This window comes from Podarcis tiliguerta (genome assembly GCF_965153285.1).
Source record: "Podarcis tiliguerta genome assembly, chromosome: 3".
NCBI classification, from domain to species: Eukaryota; Metazoa; Chordata; class Lepidosauria; order Squamata; family Lacertidae; genus Podarcis; species Podarcis tiliguerta.
In genome coordinates, this window is record NC_139536.1 from 88,441,613 (window position 1) to 88,454,009 (window position 12,397).

General features: G+C 40.2%; 1 protein-coding gene across 2 annotated transcripts in view; it reads left to right on the forward strand.

Moving 5' to 3' along the window:
• NBAS (NBAS subunit of NRZ tethering complex) overlaps positions 1-12,397 on the forward strand; it is a 175,144-nt gene that overhangs the window by 27,770 nt on the left and 134,977 nt on the right. For both annotated transcript variants that reach the window (XM_083431294.1, XM_083431293.1), the window contains exons 12-15: positions 1,459-1,587; positions 4,473-4,536; positions 7,137-7,330; positions 11,516-11,773. In XM_083431294.1, the coding sequence (XP_083287420.1) occupies positions 1,459-1,587; positions 4,473-4,536; positions 7,137-7,330; positions 11,516-11,773 (645 nt within the window). The remainder of the gene's footprint in view (positions 1-1,458; positions 1,588-4,472; positions 4,537-7,136; positions 7,331-11,515; positions 11,774-12,397) is intronic.

The window sequence follows — 12,397 nt, forward strand, 5'->3', positions numbered from 1 at the left end:
GCTCATGGTGGCAGCTGAATTCCTTCCTGTGACCATCCAGAGTGAGGTCAGTTCAATACAGGAAGCATTGCCCTTGCTCCGAATTGGCGAATTGGCAGTGATGTCACAGTGTCAAATCTGATTGGATATTAGGCAACATGATGTCACGAGATCCTCCATTGCAGGGGCAGGGAACTGTGGCCTTCCTGAGGCCTTTGGACTCCAGCTCCCATCAGCTCCAGCCGACTTGGCCAACGATCAGGAATGATGGGAGCTGTATTCCTGCAACACATTTCTTTCTTATTGGCTGTATTGTGAGGAAGAAGCCTAGTGGAAAACAAAAAACAGTGCTGAAACAGCAGCCAAATGGGGCAGGGAATAGTGGGTGAATAGCTTCACTGTGTGCTAAAAATGTTTGCCTGAAAACATTTGGCACCGTGCTAAAACACCCTCAGTTTCTTACATTTTAGTCAGTCTAGTATTTTATATTCTAGAAATTAATGGCAGGAGTCCATTACTCTTTGGAATGATTCACTCATCTCTTTCCCATTTCTAACTCATAAATACATTTGACAGCATTTGCAACTCTTTTATATTATTTTTAAAATGTCTTATAGCCTAGTTTTTAAAATTATGTGGATCTTTCCCTCTCAGTATTTCATGTAAGTAGTTTCTAGAATTAAGAAGACATGCCTTATCATTAAAAGCCACTGTGAGTTCTGAATGGTTTATATTTTGTCCATTGTTTGCATGACACAGTTTTGACATGTTGCCCACAGATTCCCCCTGCCTTAGTCAACAACCTGACATTCCCCTGAGTGTTCTGCTCCTTCGCGTCTATCCTGTCCTAGCTGATGGGTGATTGAATGGAACTTCTAAGAAACTGTATTTAGTATTCAAGTGCCACTCTATTATCCACTTAACTGCATCACAGTTTATGACCCCCAGATTTGTCATCCTCTAAATGTTTTGGGCTACAACTCCCAGGACCCCAAACCATTGACCATGGTTTCTGGGACCATGGTTTGTGGTCCAAAATATCTGGAGAGCATCAGGTTGGGAAAGGCTGGGCTACATCTTGAAGGTCCTTTACACCTGGGGAGTCTAACACTTTTTGGCTCAAGGACTGCATTCATCCATGGCCAACCCTTTAAGGACTCCCACACTCAAAAATGGTGGGATCTTGGGATGTCAAATCAGGCCCTCAAACTAGGAGTTAGCTACACTTGTTGTACACGCTTACCTGGAAGTAAAACCCATTCATAGAACTGCCCTACTAGTTTCAGGAATTGTGGTTCTCACTTGATGCTTCTGTGTATCTGTTGTACAAATTCTAAGGAGCACTTCATGTTTTATAAGATCCGGGAGGTGTGCAAAGGGAAGATACATTGAAAATTGGGGGGGGGGGGATGAGGCCTACGAGCGTAATGCTTCTTCGAAATGCCTTTGCTTTTAATCACTGATCAAAATCTTGCGCAGGATGGTGTTTTCAAGATGAGCCTTTCTCCAGATGGGACACGCCTAGCAGCTATTCACTTTAGCGGAAAATTGACTATCTGGGGAATCCCTTCTCTAAGACAACAAGGAGAATGGGAGCAGAGCGACCAGGTATGTGATGATTAACAGTTTGTAAATACTGGAATCTATTTGTAGCTATAGATAGCTTAAATGAAACTTGTATGACATTTCTTGTCACCTCCTTTTTTCTGCTTTTTAAATGGTGGTATTTATTTTTTTTAGCATGTCCAAAATGCAAAAAGACATTTATGCCTTTTTATATGCACAACATATTTGTTCATTATCAAGAAATGGTGCTTTTTAGCCATTGGAATGGTTATCCGTATGGAAACTGAATCAATTGTAGACAATCCTACACATGTCTACTCTGGAATAAGACCCATTACTCACAGCTAAATGTGTCTAGGATTCGCTTAAAACTCACTTGATCAATTAACTAAAATTTCTTTAATTGGGTAACATACCCACTACAGTTGCTATTTTTTATAATCATCTATCTACATTATGCAGCTGCTAGGGTCATTTGAGCTATGTGCTACAATGCGTAAAGATTAATATTGGCAAAAAATATTTGCATCTGACCTGAATTTATATCTTACAACATGGTAACATCATTAATCTTAAGATGATTGTATTCAAATCCATTTGTTGTATACCTGGAAAGACAAAAGAGAGATGCACACAGGAATGTAGACCAAGGTTCGAATCAGTATTATTTAATCACTTCTTCCCCAGAAACACTTCTTGGAGTACCAGAACATATGTTTCATTCTTTGTTTTGCTTCTCGTTACTTCATGGTTTATTGTCACCCCCCCCCCCCAAAAAAAGCAACGCTCAGTTGTGTCCCATATACTCTATATAACATTTTAAAATTGAAATAATTTAATCTGATTTATAGAGATATAGTTTTAATATTAACATGTGCACACACACACTGTTTGGAGGAAGTGTTTTCTGCCTTTGTGCTCAGCTCAGCAGTACTTCCCTCTCTGTGTTTGTGTCTGTATGTGGGATTAGGTTTTTTTCCACATGGGTAGGCAAACTAAGGTTCAGGGGCCCAATTGCCCTCTCAGTCTGGCCCTTTGGACAGTCCTGGAATCAGCGTGTTTTTACATGAGTAGAACATGTCCTTTTATTTAAAATGCATCTCTGGGTTATTTGCGGGGCATAGGAATTCGTTTATCCCCCCCGCCAAAAGATAATAATCCGCCCCACCAAGGCCTAAGGGACAGTGAACCGGCCCCCTGTTGAAAGTTTGCTGACCCCTGTCCTTTCATATCTATCTTGTCATAGCAAGATAGACATTTGCAGTCATTAAAGCTTTGGAATTGGTTCCCAATAATACAATGGTACCTCGGGTTACATACGCTTCAGGTTACAGACTCCGCTAACCCAGAAATAGTACCTCGGGTTAAGAACTTTGCTTCAGGATGAGAACAGGAATCGTGCTCCAGCCACACGGCAGCAGCGGGAGGCCCCGTTAGCTAAAGTGGTGCTTCAGGTTAAGAACAGTTTCAGGTTAAGAATGGGCCTCCAGAACGAATTAAGTATGTAACCAGAGGTACCACTGTACACAGACTGCTGAATGCATATTGCAACTAGAAAAAAATTAGATGGCATCTTCTTGTGAAGTGACTGGGGTGGGTGGGAATCCTAGCTGAAGTAAAAAGGGAGCGCTATTTCATATCATGCGTTGTTGTAATAGATGATTCAGACTACAGTAGAAATTTTGTTGGCAGTGGTAGTAGCTTCCTTCATTTTTTAAAGGGTTCCTTCATTGTATATATGTATTGCATTGTACCAGTGTTTTGATTGAAATGGTGGTTCAAGAACAAACAGTTTTGGGAATTATGGGGAGAGAGCTACCCAAACTGTATAGAAATTTATTCATGTATGCGACTACAGCGGCAAGAATGTTACTTGCCAAAAAATGGAATGAAGAAGTCATCCCAGCGCAAGAAGAATGGATACAAAAACTTATGGAACATGCAGAAATGGCGGAACTTACTGGAAAAATAAGAAATCAAAATAACAAACTTTTTATAAAAGAATGGAAATGGTTTACAAACAAACTGTAAACAGATAAGAACATTGACAAAATTATTGTAATAACCTGCAGTTTTATAGGAGTATATATTTAAAGTACAGTGGTACCTCTGGTTACATACTTAATTAGTTCTGGAGGTCCGTTCTTAACCTGAAACTGTTCTTAACCTGAAGCACCACTTTAGCTAATGGGGCCTTCTGCTGCCGCCGCGCCACCGGAGCACGATTTCTGTTCTCATCCTATAGCAAAGTGCTTAACCGGAGGTAATATTTCTGGGTTAGAGGAGTCTGTAACCTGGAGCGTATGTAACCCGAGGTACCACTGTAGATGAATATATGAGTAAGTTAAGTTAATTTGGAATATGCAGAAAATATAAAAAATACATTTAAGGAACCATAGAAAGAGGGGGAAGGAAGTCGAGTTTCAAAATATTAAAATGATTGTAAAATTATTGAAATGTATAAAATTGAAAATCATAAATATTTTTTTTTAAAAAAAATAACAAGCAGTTTGTGGAATCCAGGACTGACTATTTAAAGTAATAGAAGAATCCTGGCTTTTAATTTCCATGAAATTGGATCCCAATTCATATTTGGTCATCTTTCTGACAGTGTGAATTGCTTGAGATTGGTTTAGGGCTTATTGTGCCTGGAAATTTTCATGTGTTCTAATTGTGCAGAAGTAATAATTAAAAAATGGGGCCTGATTCCCTTGCTAGCTTGAGTGATATTCCGTTCTGTCTTTCTCCCTTACCTCCCCACTTGCTTCCGCGGCACCTTCTTAATGTTCAATCCAATATAAGGAAAGTTTTCAAAAAGATGGCTCCACTTGTTCATAAGTCATAAGACACTGCTTGTTGGTAGTTTTGTTTATAGTGTACAAGTGGATATGTATAAAACTTAATTGGAGATTTTCTTTTTCTTTTAGCCGGGCTATGATGAAATCAAACCGGAATGGCGACTCTCTCTTGAGAAACGGAAGAAAATCAAAGGTTGGAGCCATAGTGCAGTTTCGTGTGTGTGTGTGTGTGTGTGTGTGAGAGAGAGAGAGAGAGAGAGAGAGAGAGACCAAGACCTGAATGAGCAGGAGGATGGTAATCCATCATTATGTGTTTAAGATATCATAAGGCCTAACGTTACAATGCTGCCATCCAAAATGCTAGAAGATTACATGTCCCTTCTGAGGAAGCAGTATTTGAGAATGTGTGAGTGATGGGCACATCCTCTTTCCATTTTTTTTCCATTTCCATGAGCCATGTGTAAAATGTGAAGATATTCTTCACCCAGGTTGGAATCTGTGAGGAGCTGTCCATGGTGCCAGGCAGCCTGGAATAGGATTTATGTACAGTGGTACCTCGGGTTACAGACACTTCAGGTTACAGACACTTCAGGTTACTGACTCCGCTAACCCAGAAATAGTACCTCAGGTTAAGAACTTTGCTTCAGGATGAGAACAGAAATCGTGCTCCGGTGGCGCGGAGGCAGCAGGAGGCCCCATTAGCTAAAGTGGTGCTTCAGGTTAAAAACAGTTTCAGGTTAAGTACAGACCTCCAGAACGAATTAAGTACTTAACCTAAGGTACCACTGTAATAGGATTTCTGTACAGTGGTACCTCGGGTTACAGACGCTTCAGGTTACAGACTCTGCTAACCCAGAAATAGTACCTCGGGTTAAGAACTTTGCTTCAGGATGAGAACAGAAATCGTGCTCTGGTGGCGCGGCGGCAGCGGGAGGCCCCATTAGCTAAAGTGGTGCTTCAGGTTAAAAACAGTTTCAGGTTAAGAATGGACCTCCAGAACGAATTAAGTTCTTAACCCGAGGTACCACTGTACTGCTTGTGTTCTAGACCCAATACCTTTCTTTCAAAAGGATCAGCAGCTTTCATCATTCGTGCTAGGTTCTCTCCCAGCTGCATTCCCCCCCCTTGCCCCCAACAGGGATCCCCAGAGGACAGCTCCAACAAGACAGTTTTACCCCCACACCACCACTCTATACACATTCTGTCACTATCTTGATGGCTTCTCATTATGTGAAATTGTGTTTTGTGTATTTCTAAGATGAACTTTGCTGTTACTTTTAGGCCGCGTTGGAAGGTTTTATATCTTGAAAAGTGGAGTGTAAATAATCTCAGAAATAGTGCAGTTTTGCATGTGTCGTTGTTGTCTATTTACGATGCCAGTTTAATTCACAATGTTTACAAAGGGTGCCTTCAAGAGTGTACAAGTTGCTACCTTTTTGTGGGTGATCCCATTTTAGCATCTTATAAATTAAGAACTCCTGTGTAATCGTAAATACTGCAAAATAAATTAAAGGCAGAAAACAAAATAAAATATAACCTTGAAATGAAAAAGCAGATCCTTAGCAGGGGGGAAATCTGCTGCAATAAAAATGTGTTTTACCAGCCAGCAAAATATGGATAGGCTATGTACATTCATCCTAGGGCAAAGTATCTAATAATGCAGCTACTTGAAAGGCCCTGACACTTGTAACTAACAACCAGGCCTCAGGTGAGACACAATAATAATAACAACAACAACAATAAAAATAAAATAAAATACACAAACAATTTTATTATTTGTACCCCGCCCATCTGACTGGGTTGCCCCAGCCAATCTGGGCAGCTTCCAACGTCTATAAAAATATCATAAAACATTAAACTTTAAAAGGCTTCCTTCTACAGGGCTGCTTTCACATGTCTTCTAAATGTTATATAGTTACGCATCTCCTTGACAACTGATGGGAGAACGTTCCACAGGGTGGGGACCACTACCGAGAAGGCCCCTGCCTGGTTCCCTGTAACCTCACATCTCGCAGTGAGGGAACCACGGGCTGGATGATGGGATGGAGACTCTCCTTCAGGTCTATCTGTGTATCTGAATGCCAACACCAAAAATAAAATAAAAATAAAATAGATTGGTTCATGTGAAAAACACCATCTACCCTAAGATATTATGTCAGAGCTAGTATTTAGGACCCAGAAGAAGGTGAGTCTTCACACTGGCAAATATTTTTCAAGCAGCGTAATTCTACAACATAACTACATAATAAGCAGCATAACAAAGTAGAAATCTCTTTAACTCAGCCCCTTTATGGATATTTCATTCCCTTTGGGAGAAGCCTTATAGATTCTCCCTCCTCCCTTCCTCCCTTGGTTGTGACACCTTTCCCAGATGGTTTCTGCTTGATATAGCTTCATCGAGATTCCATGAATAATGTTCTGAGCATCTGCCAGAGAGATTGTTGCGCAGTTGGCCTGAGGAGCCATAAGTCCATATCTATCTATTAATTTTTAAAGTTTCACCCTGCTTTGTGTGAGCGGATCTGCCTAGCACACTTAGCTGCATTATTTTTAAAATATTACATGAAGAAGTCTGTCAGAATCTTTAATTATTCAGTTTTGCTTTAGTTAATCCAGAGATAACTTTAATTAAAATACTACCGTAAAAACGTAGTGAAGCGAAGCTCTACGCAATGCTGATACAGTATATTGTCGTTAAATTTAGACTCTCTCAGATTATTTTTTTATTAAATAGTTGATGCTGGTCTAGTTCCTGTTTTAAAGCTTTTTTTTCTACTTTCCCCCACCTCCAAGACAAGGAATCTTTTTACCCAATGATAGACATCAACTGGTGGTCAGAGAATGCAGTCATCCTGGCTCGCTGTTCGGGTGCTTTGACAGTGTCATCAGTGAAGACCTTGAAAAACCTGTTGGGCAAATCCTGTGAATGGTTTGAAAGTTCCCCTCAGGTCACCTCTGCTCATGATGGTGGATTTCTAAGTTTGGAGGTAGGGAACACTGCCAGAAATGTCATATTTCTATGTGTGGAATGTCATCTCCATGTGTAAGTCTCCTATACACGTGTGTGTGTGTGTGTGTGTGTGTGTGTGTAAAGCATTTTAGATGGACTTCAGTTATTAAAATAGAAGAGTGAGATGCATTTGACAATGTCCCTATTCAAATTATTTCTTTATTATTTCATTGCGTTTATGAAATGTTTTTTTCTGTAATATTATCTCAAAGCAATTTCACAGTGGCAACATCGAGAATAAAAACAATTCCATGTGTACAAACAATATTTCATATGTAAAACCAATTTCAAATCCAATATAAATGCAGACGGGGGTAGTTCTGACTGGGATGTCACAGTGAACCATGGCTTTTTCCAAGGTGAAGTAGCTGCAGAGAGCCTCCAGCCTTCTCTGGTGTGGCTGCAAGAAGTTGACCTGGACGCTTTATTTTTTAAAAAATAACTTTTATTTTGACAAAGTAATAATCATAAATAAATAAGAATAAAAATGTGCACCCCCACCACCGAGACCATTCCATTGTAACTATCCAACCTCCCAAAACTTCAACACCTCTTGAGATCATTTCTCCTCAAAATCATTTCTCCTCCGTATTCCCTGTTTTACCTTAATGACACATGTCAACTCATTATTAATAGCTCTATCCCACACCTCTTTATACCATTCTGCCATTTTATATTCTGCTTGCCCCTTCCACTTCCTATCTATCATAATTTGTGCAGCTGTCAATAAATTTGTGAGCAAGTCCTTCATAGCCTGTGAACCTTCCACCCCATCGTAAATTGATAATTATGCTACCTCTGGACTTTTGGTCAGCTTTAACCCAGTGATTTCTGTTATCTCCTTAAACACCCTTTGCCAAAAAATTCGTACATATTTATACCTCCACTACATGTGAACATAATGCCCTGTTTTCTGGCATCCCCTCCAACATAACACCGAATATTCCTGACTTGGACACGTTATGTTGAAACCTGGCAAACTCTTGTAAATCTTACCTATGCTCTGTCTGAAACAAGCCAGCTTCATAATCTGTGAACCACGCTAAAATAATCCTATGTCTGCTACATATGTGCCTCCACACATATGAGTGAGCAAGCAAGCTAGCAAGCTACATCTGAACCAGGTGGGGACTCAACCAAGTTTCACTCAGTAACTCATTGGAATTAATGAACATGGATAAATTAAGTCTGTTAATTCCAGTGGCTCCACTCCGAGTGAAACTTAGTTGAATACCTGCCCAGGAACTATAGCTAACGGCTTTGGAACAAGCCATGCTTTGAAGTTGGCTTAACACCCTGGCTTATTCTGAGGATGTAAATCATAATTTCACAATTAAGACTCAACAGGAAACTGTAGTTAGTCTGGTGTTTTCCAGATCACGAAAAGGTACAAACAAAGCGTCTGTGATGGGAACTACACGGATCATTTGTTAACTTGTTAAACTGACAAACGATCACTTTAACTTGACTGTGGTTAGCTTGTTCTTAACAAGCCATATATAAGATTTACTGCATTCTGTTGGGTTTCGATGAAATGGCAAACTGCCCTTAGGCAGGACACAGGACATTCCAATCTCCTCACAGCCATGCTGGGGAGTTGGGGAGTGTGTGAGATCAAGGCTAACTGTGACTTATCCCTCTTAGGATAAACCATGGTTTATTGTGACATTCCGAAGTAGCTGGGTGACTTTAATTTACTGGCAAAAAATAAATTAATTTAATCTATAGTAAAGGGACACACAACTATGGAAAATTTAATTATGATTACATATTGTGGGTTCTTTTTGTTGAACTCAAAACTTCTGATGGTATGAGTAACAAGCACTAAGTTATCCATAGTTAATAAATCTCATCTACTGTATCAACTTTTAGGAGCTCTTCCCGCCCTGCCCCCCAGCCAATGAGACTAAATTAATTTGTTTAATTTAGCTCTCCCCCCCCCCCATCTTTGGACTTGTAGTATCATAACACCCCTATATTTATATACTTCTGGAACATCAAAAATGAAGCATATGTCATAGGAAATTTATGAAACGCCATAGAACATAGAATCTTCAAATCAGGAGAACACTGGGAATGCGAAGTAGCACAGTTTAAGGAGCAAATCCAACATAATTTTTAATCCTCCTTTTTAGCACCAGTTGAGCATTGGAGGGTTAAATCAAGAGTCAGTAGTGTCACATCTTTCACTCAGCGATTTAGTGGATATTTTAAAAATGCCTTCAGTTAGCAAGCGTTTCTTCTTCTGAATAGTTGCCGTTATTGAGCGAGACTTTTGTTCCCTTTGTATTAAACATGTCTGTGCATATGACGTTTGTATGCATCTGATGTGTCTCCTTTTGTTAATCCTTTACCTTGTCATCTTGTAATTTCCTCAGGGCTGTCTGCCTTTCAAATACTGAGGTGTTGTTTTTTTTGAAAATTATTTCCCCTCTAGTTCTTTTTATTCCTGTTTCTTTTGTGTATCAGCAGTGCCACTATTTCTCTTAAAACTAAAGATCTTGGTGCCATCCTTTTCACGATGATCTAAGACTCGTTTTCAAGTTGTCAGATAATGCTAAATTCCCTTTTTTTCTGCCCATGCTCCATTCCCTTATTAAATAATGTCTTAATTACAGTGGTACCTCGGGTTACATACACTTCAGGTTACATACGCTTCAGGTTACAGACTCTGCTAACCCAAAAATAGTGCTTCAGGTTAAGAACTTTGCTTCAGGATGAGAACAGAAATCATGCTCCGGTGGCACAGCAGCAGCAGGTGCTTCAGGTTAAAGTGGTGATTCAGGTTAAGAACAGTTTCAGGTTAAGAACGGACCTCCGGAACGAATTAAGTACTTAACCTGAGGTACCACTGTATTGTTGTGGGGTTTTTTGGGGGTTGCAATTTTGTACTCTCTTACCTGGGAGTAGGTACCATTAAGCTCACTGAGGCTTACTTTTGAATTGACATATAGGAATGTTCTCTTAGCCATCCCCTTTCTGCCTAAGACACTTGCTCCTGTTTTGTGTTCTGCTGCCCACCTGCTATCTCTAGCTTTTCCTTATTATTCATTTGATTTCGTTCTAGTATTCTCATTTGTCCTTGCTTCTATTCCCTATCTTTCGGGGCTTTTTTCTTCATGAACTCTTTAGCAGCCTATTTAAATGTACTTGTTCTCATTCTCTCTCTCCCTTTCCCTCAAATGCTTGAAGGTTCATTTGTCTGAGGTAGTCTATGCTCAGTTGTTTTTAGTGTTCTCCTATTTTTGTGTATTTTGAGTCCTCCCTCCCCCATTAGAATGTAAAACTGCTGGGCAACGTCTGGCTACCTGCATTGCTGAAGCTATAATCATACATGGCACTGTGTAGTTTTGAAGCAAGGTTTGAGGCAAAAGTGCAAAGCTTCATGTGCCTCTTTCATTGTTGTTCATTCAGATATACTGCTGCAACTAAATTACATGTAATGATAGATCTTTCCGCTTCATAATCTTGTTTTAAAACTTGTATTCAGTTTCAGATATTTCAGTATCATATGCTTCCTATGTGACCTTGTGATTAGATGATATAGTGATATCTATATATTTATAACAAGAAAGGGAACTTCTTTCCTTTCAGAATGTCTAAACCCTAACCCAAAACGTGAATTATACGGCAGTTTACATAAAAATATATAAATAGACTATTAAAGCAGCCAGTAAAAAACAAAACAAAACCATAGCCTAAGAAATAATAAACTAGAAAACACAACTACTATTCAGCCAACTAATACAATACAGATTTCTCTTTTTTTCTTCAAAAAAAAAACAGGTCTGGGCAAATGAAAACTTGGTACCAAAAATAATGCAATGACAGTGCTTGTCTTACTTTCAATACCAAAGGCATAGGGCATTCCAAGGAGACCCTACTAATTCTTACAAAATGTATTTATTAAGCATGTCCTAGTCCTTATGAATGTACTTAGCACTGGGGTTGTGCTAATGGCCCTTCCATGCTAATAACTTTGCTCTGTATGTAGCCGCTGCTGGATGCTTGAGAAGGAAATTCATTTTCTGGAGCTGGTTTCTTTTTGGTCCCAGAAGCTTTGAGAATTGTGGTGGTGGCTTATTGCCTCTCTGTGTGCTGAAGCCTGACAGACTTAAGTGTGATGCATTGCGCTGTTTAGTAAGAATTGCTTTTCTCGTAGTGCGAGGTGAAGCTGGCTCCAAAAAGATCGCGCTTGGATAGCAGGCCTGGTGATGAAGACGAAGGAGAAGATGACTCCGATTCGGACGACGAAACTTCTGCCAAGGCCCGGTATTTTGGCTACCTTAAGCAAGGCTTGTACTTTGTGACCGAAATGGAGCGCTTTGCTCCTCCGCGGAAACGTCCGCGCACTATCATAAAGAATTACCGCCTCGTAAACCTGAGGTCCACGACTCCTGAGGAGCTGTACCAAAGAAAGGTGAGAGTGAGACATTCTGCCCTCCCTTTTCTCACGTGATCATTAATTTTCTTACCACAGGGCACTTGGGTCTTAGTTCAGCTGGACATGTTTCGGTAGCATTGGTTTAAACCAGGGTTTCCCAAACTTGGGTCTTCAGGTGTTTTTGGACTACAGCGCCCATCATCCCTAGCTAGCAAGGGGCAGGGATGATAGGAATTGTAGTCTGAAAACAGCTGGAGACCCAAGATTAGGTAACATTGGTTTAAACAGAACTACCTTCCAAGTTATTTTGATGTGTCTTAATTAGTTTGTCATTGCACTCGTATTTCGAAGAGTATTGGGGTTGTTTGTCTACTTATTGCATTTTATATTCCACCTTTCCTTCAAGGAACTTAAGGTGGTGCACATCATTCTCCTGTTTTTCATTTAATCCCCACAACATCCATGTGAGGCGGGTTAGGCTGAGAGTCAGTGACTGACCCAAGGACAGCCAGCAAGCTTCATGACTGAGTGGGGATTTGAACCTTGGTGGCGCTGTGGGTTAAACCACAGGGCATAGGACTTGCCGATCAGAAGGTCGGCGGTTCGAATCCCCGTGACGGGGTGAGCTCCCATTGCTCGGTCCCTTCTCCTGCCAACCTA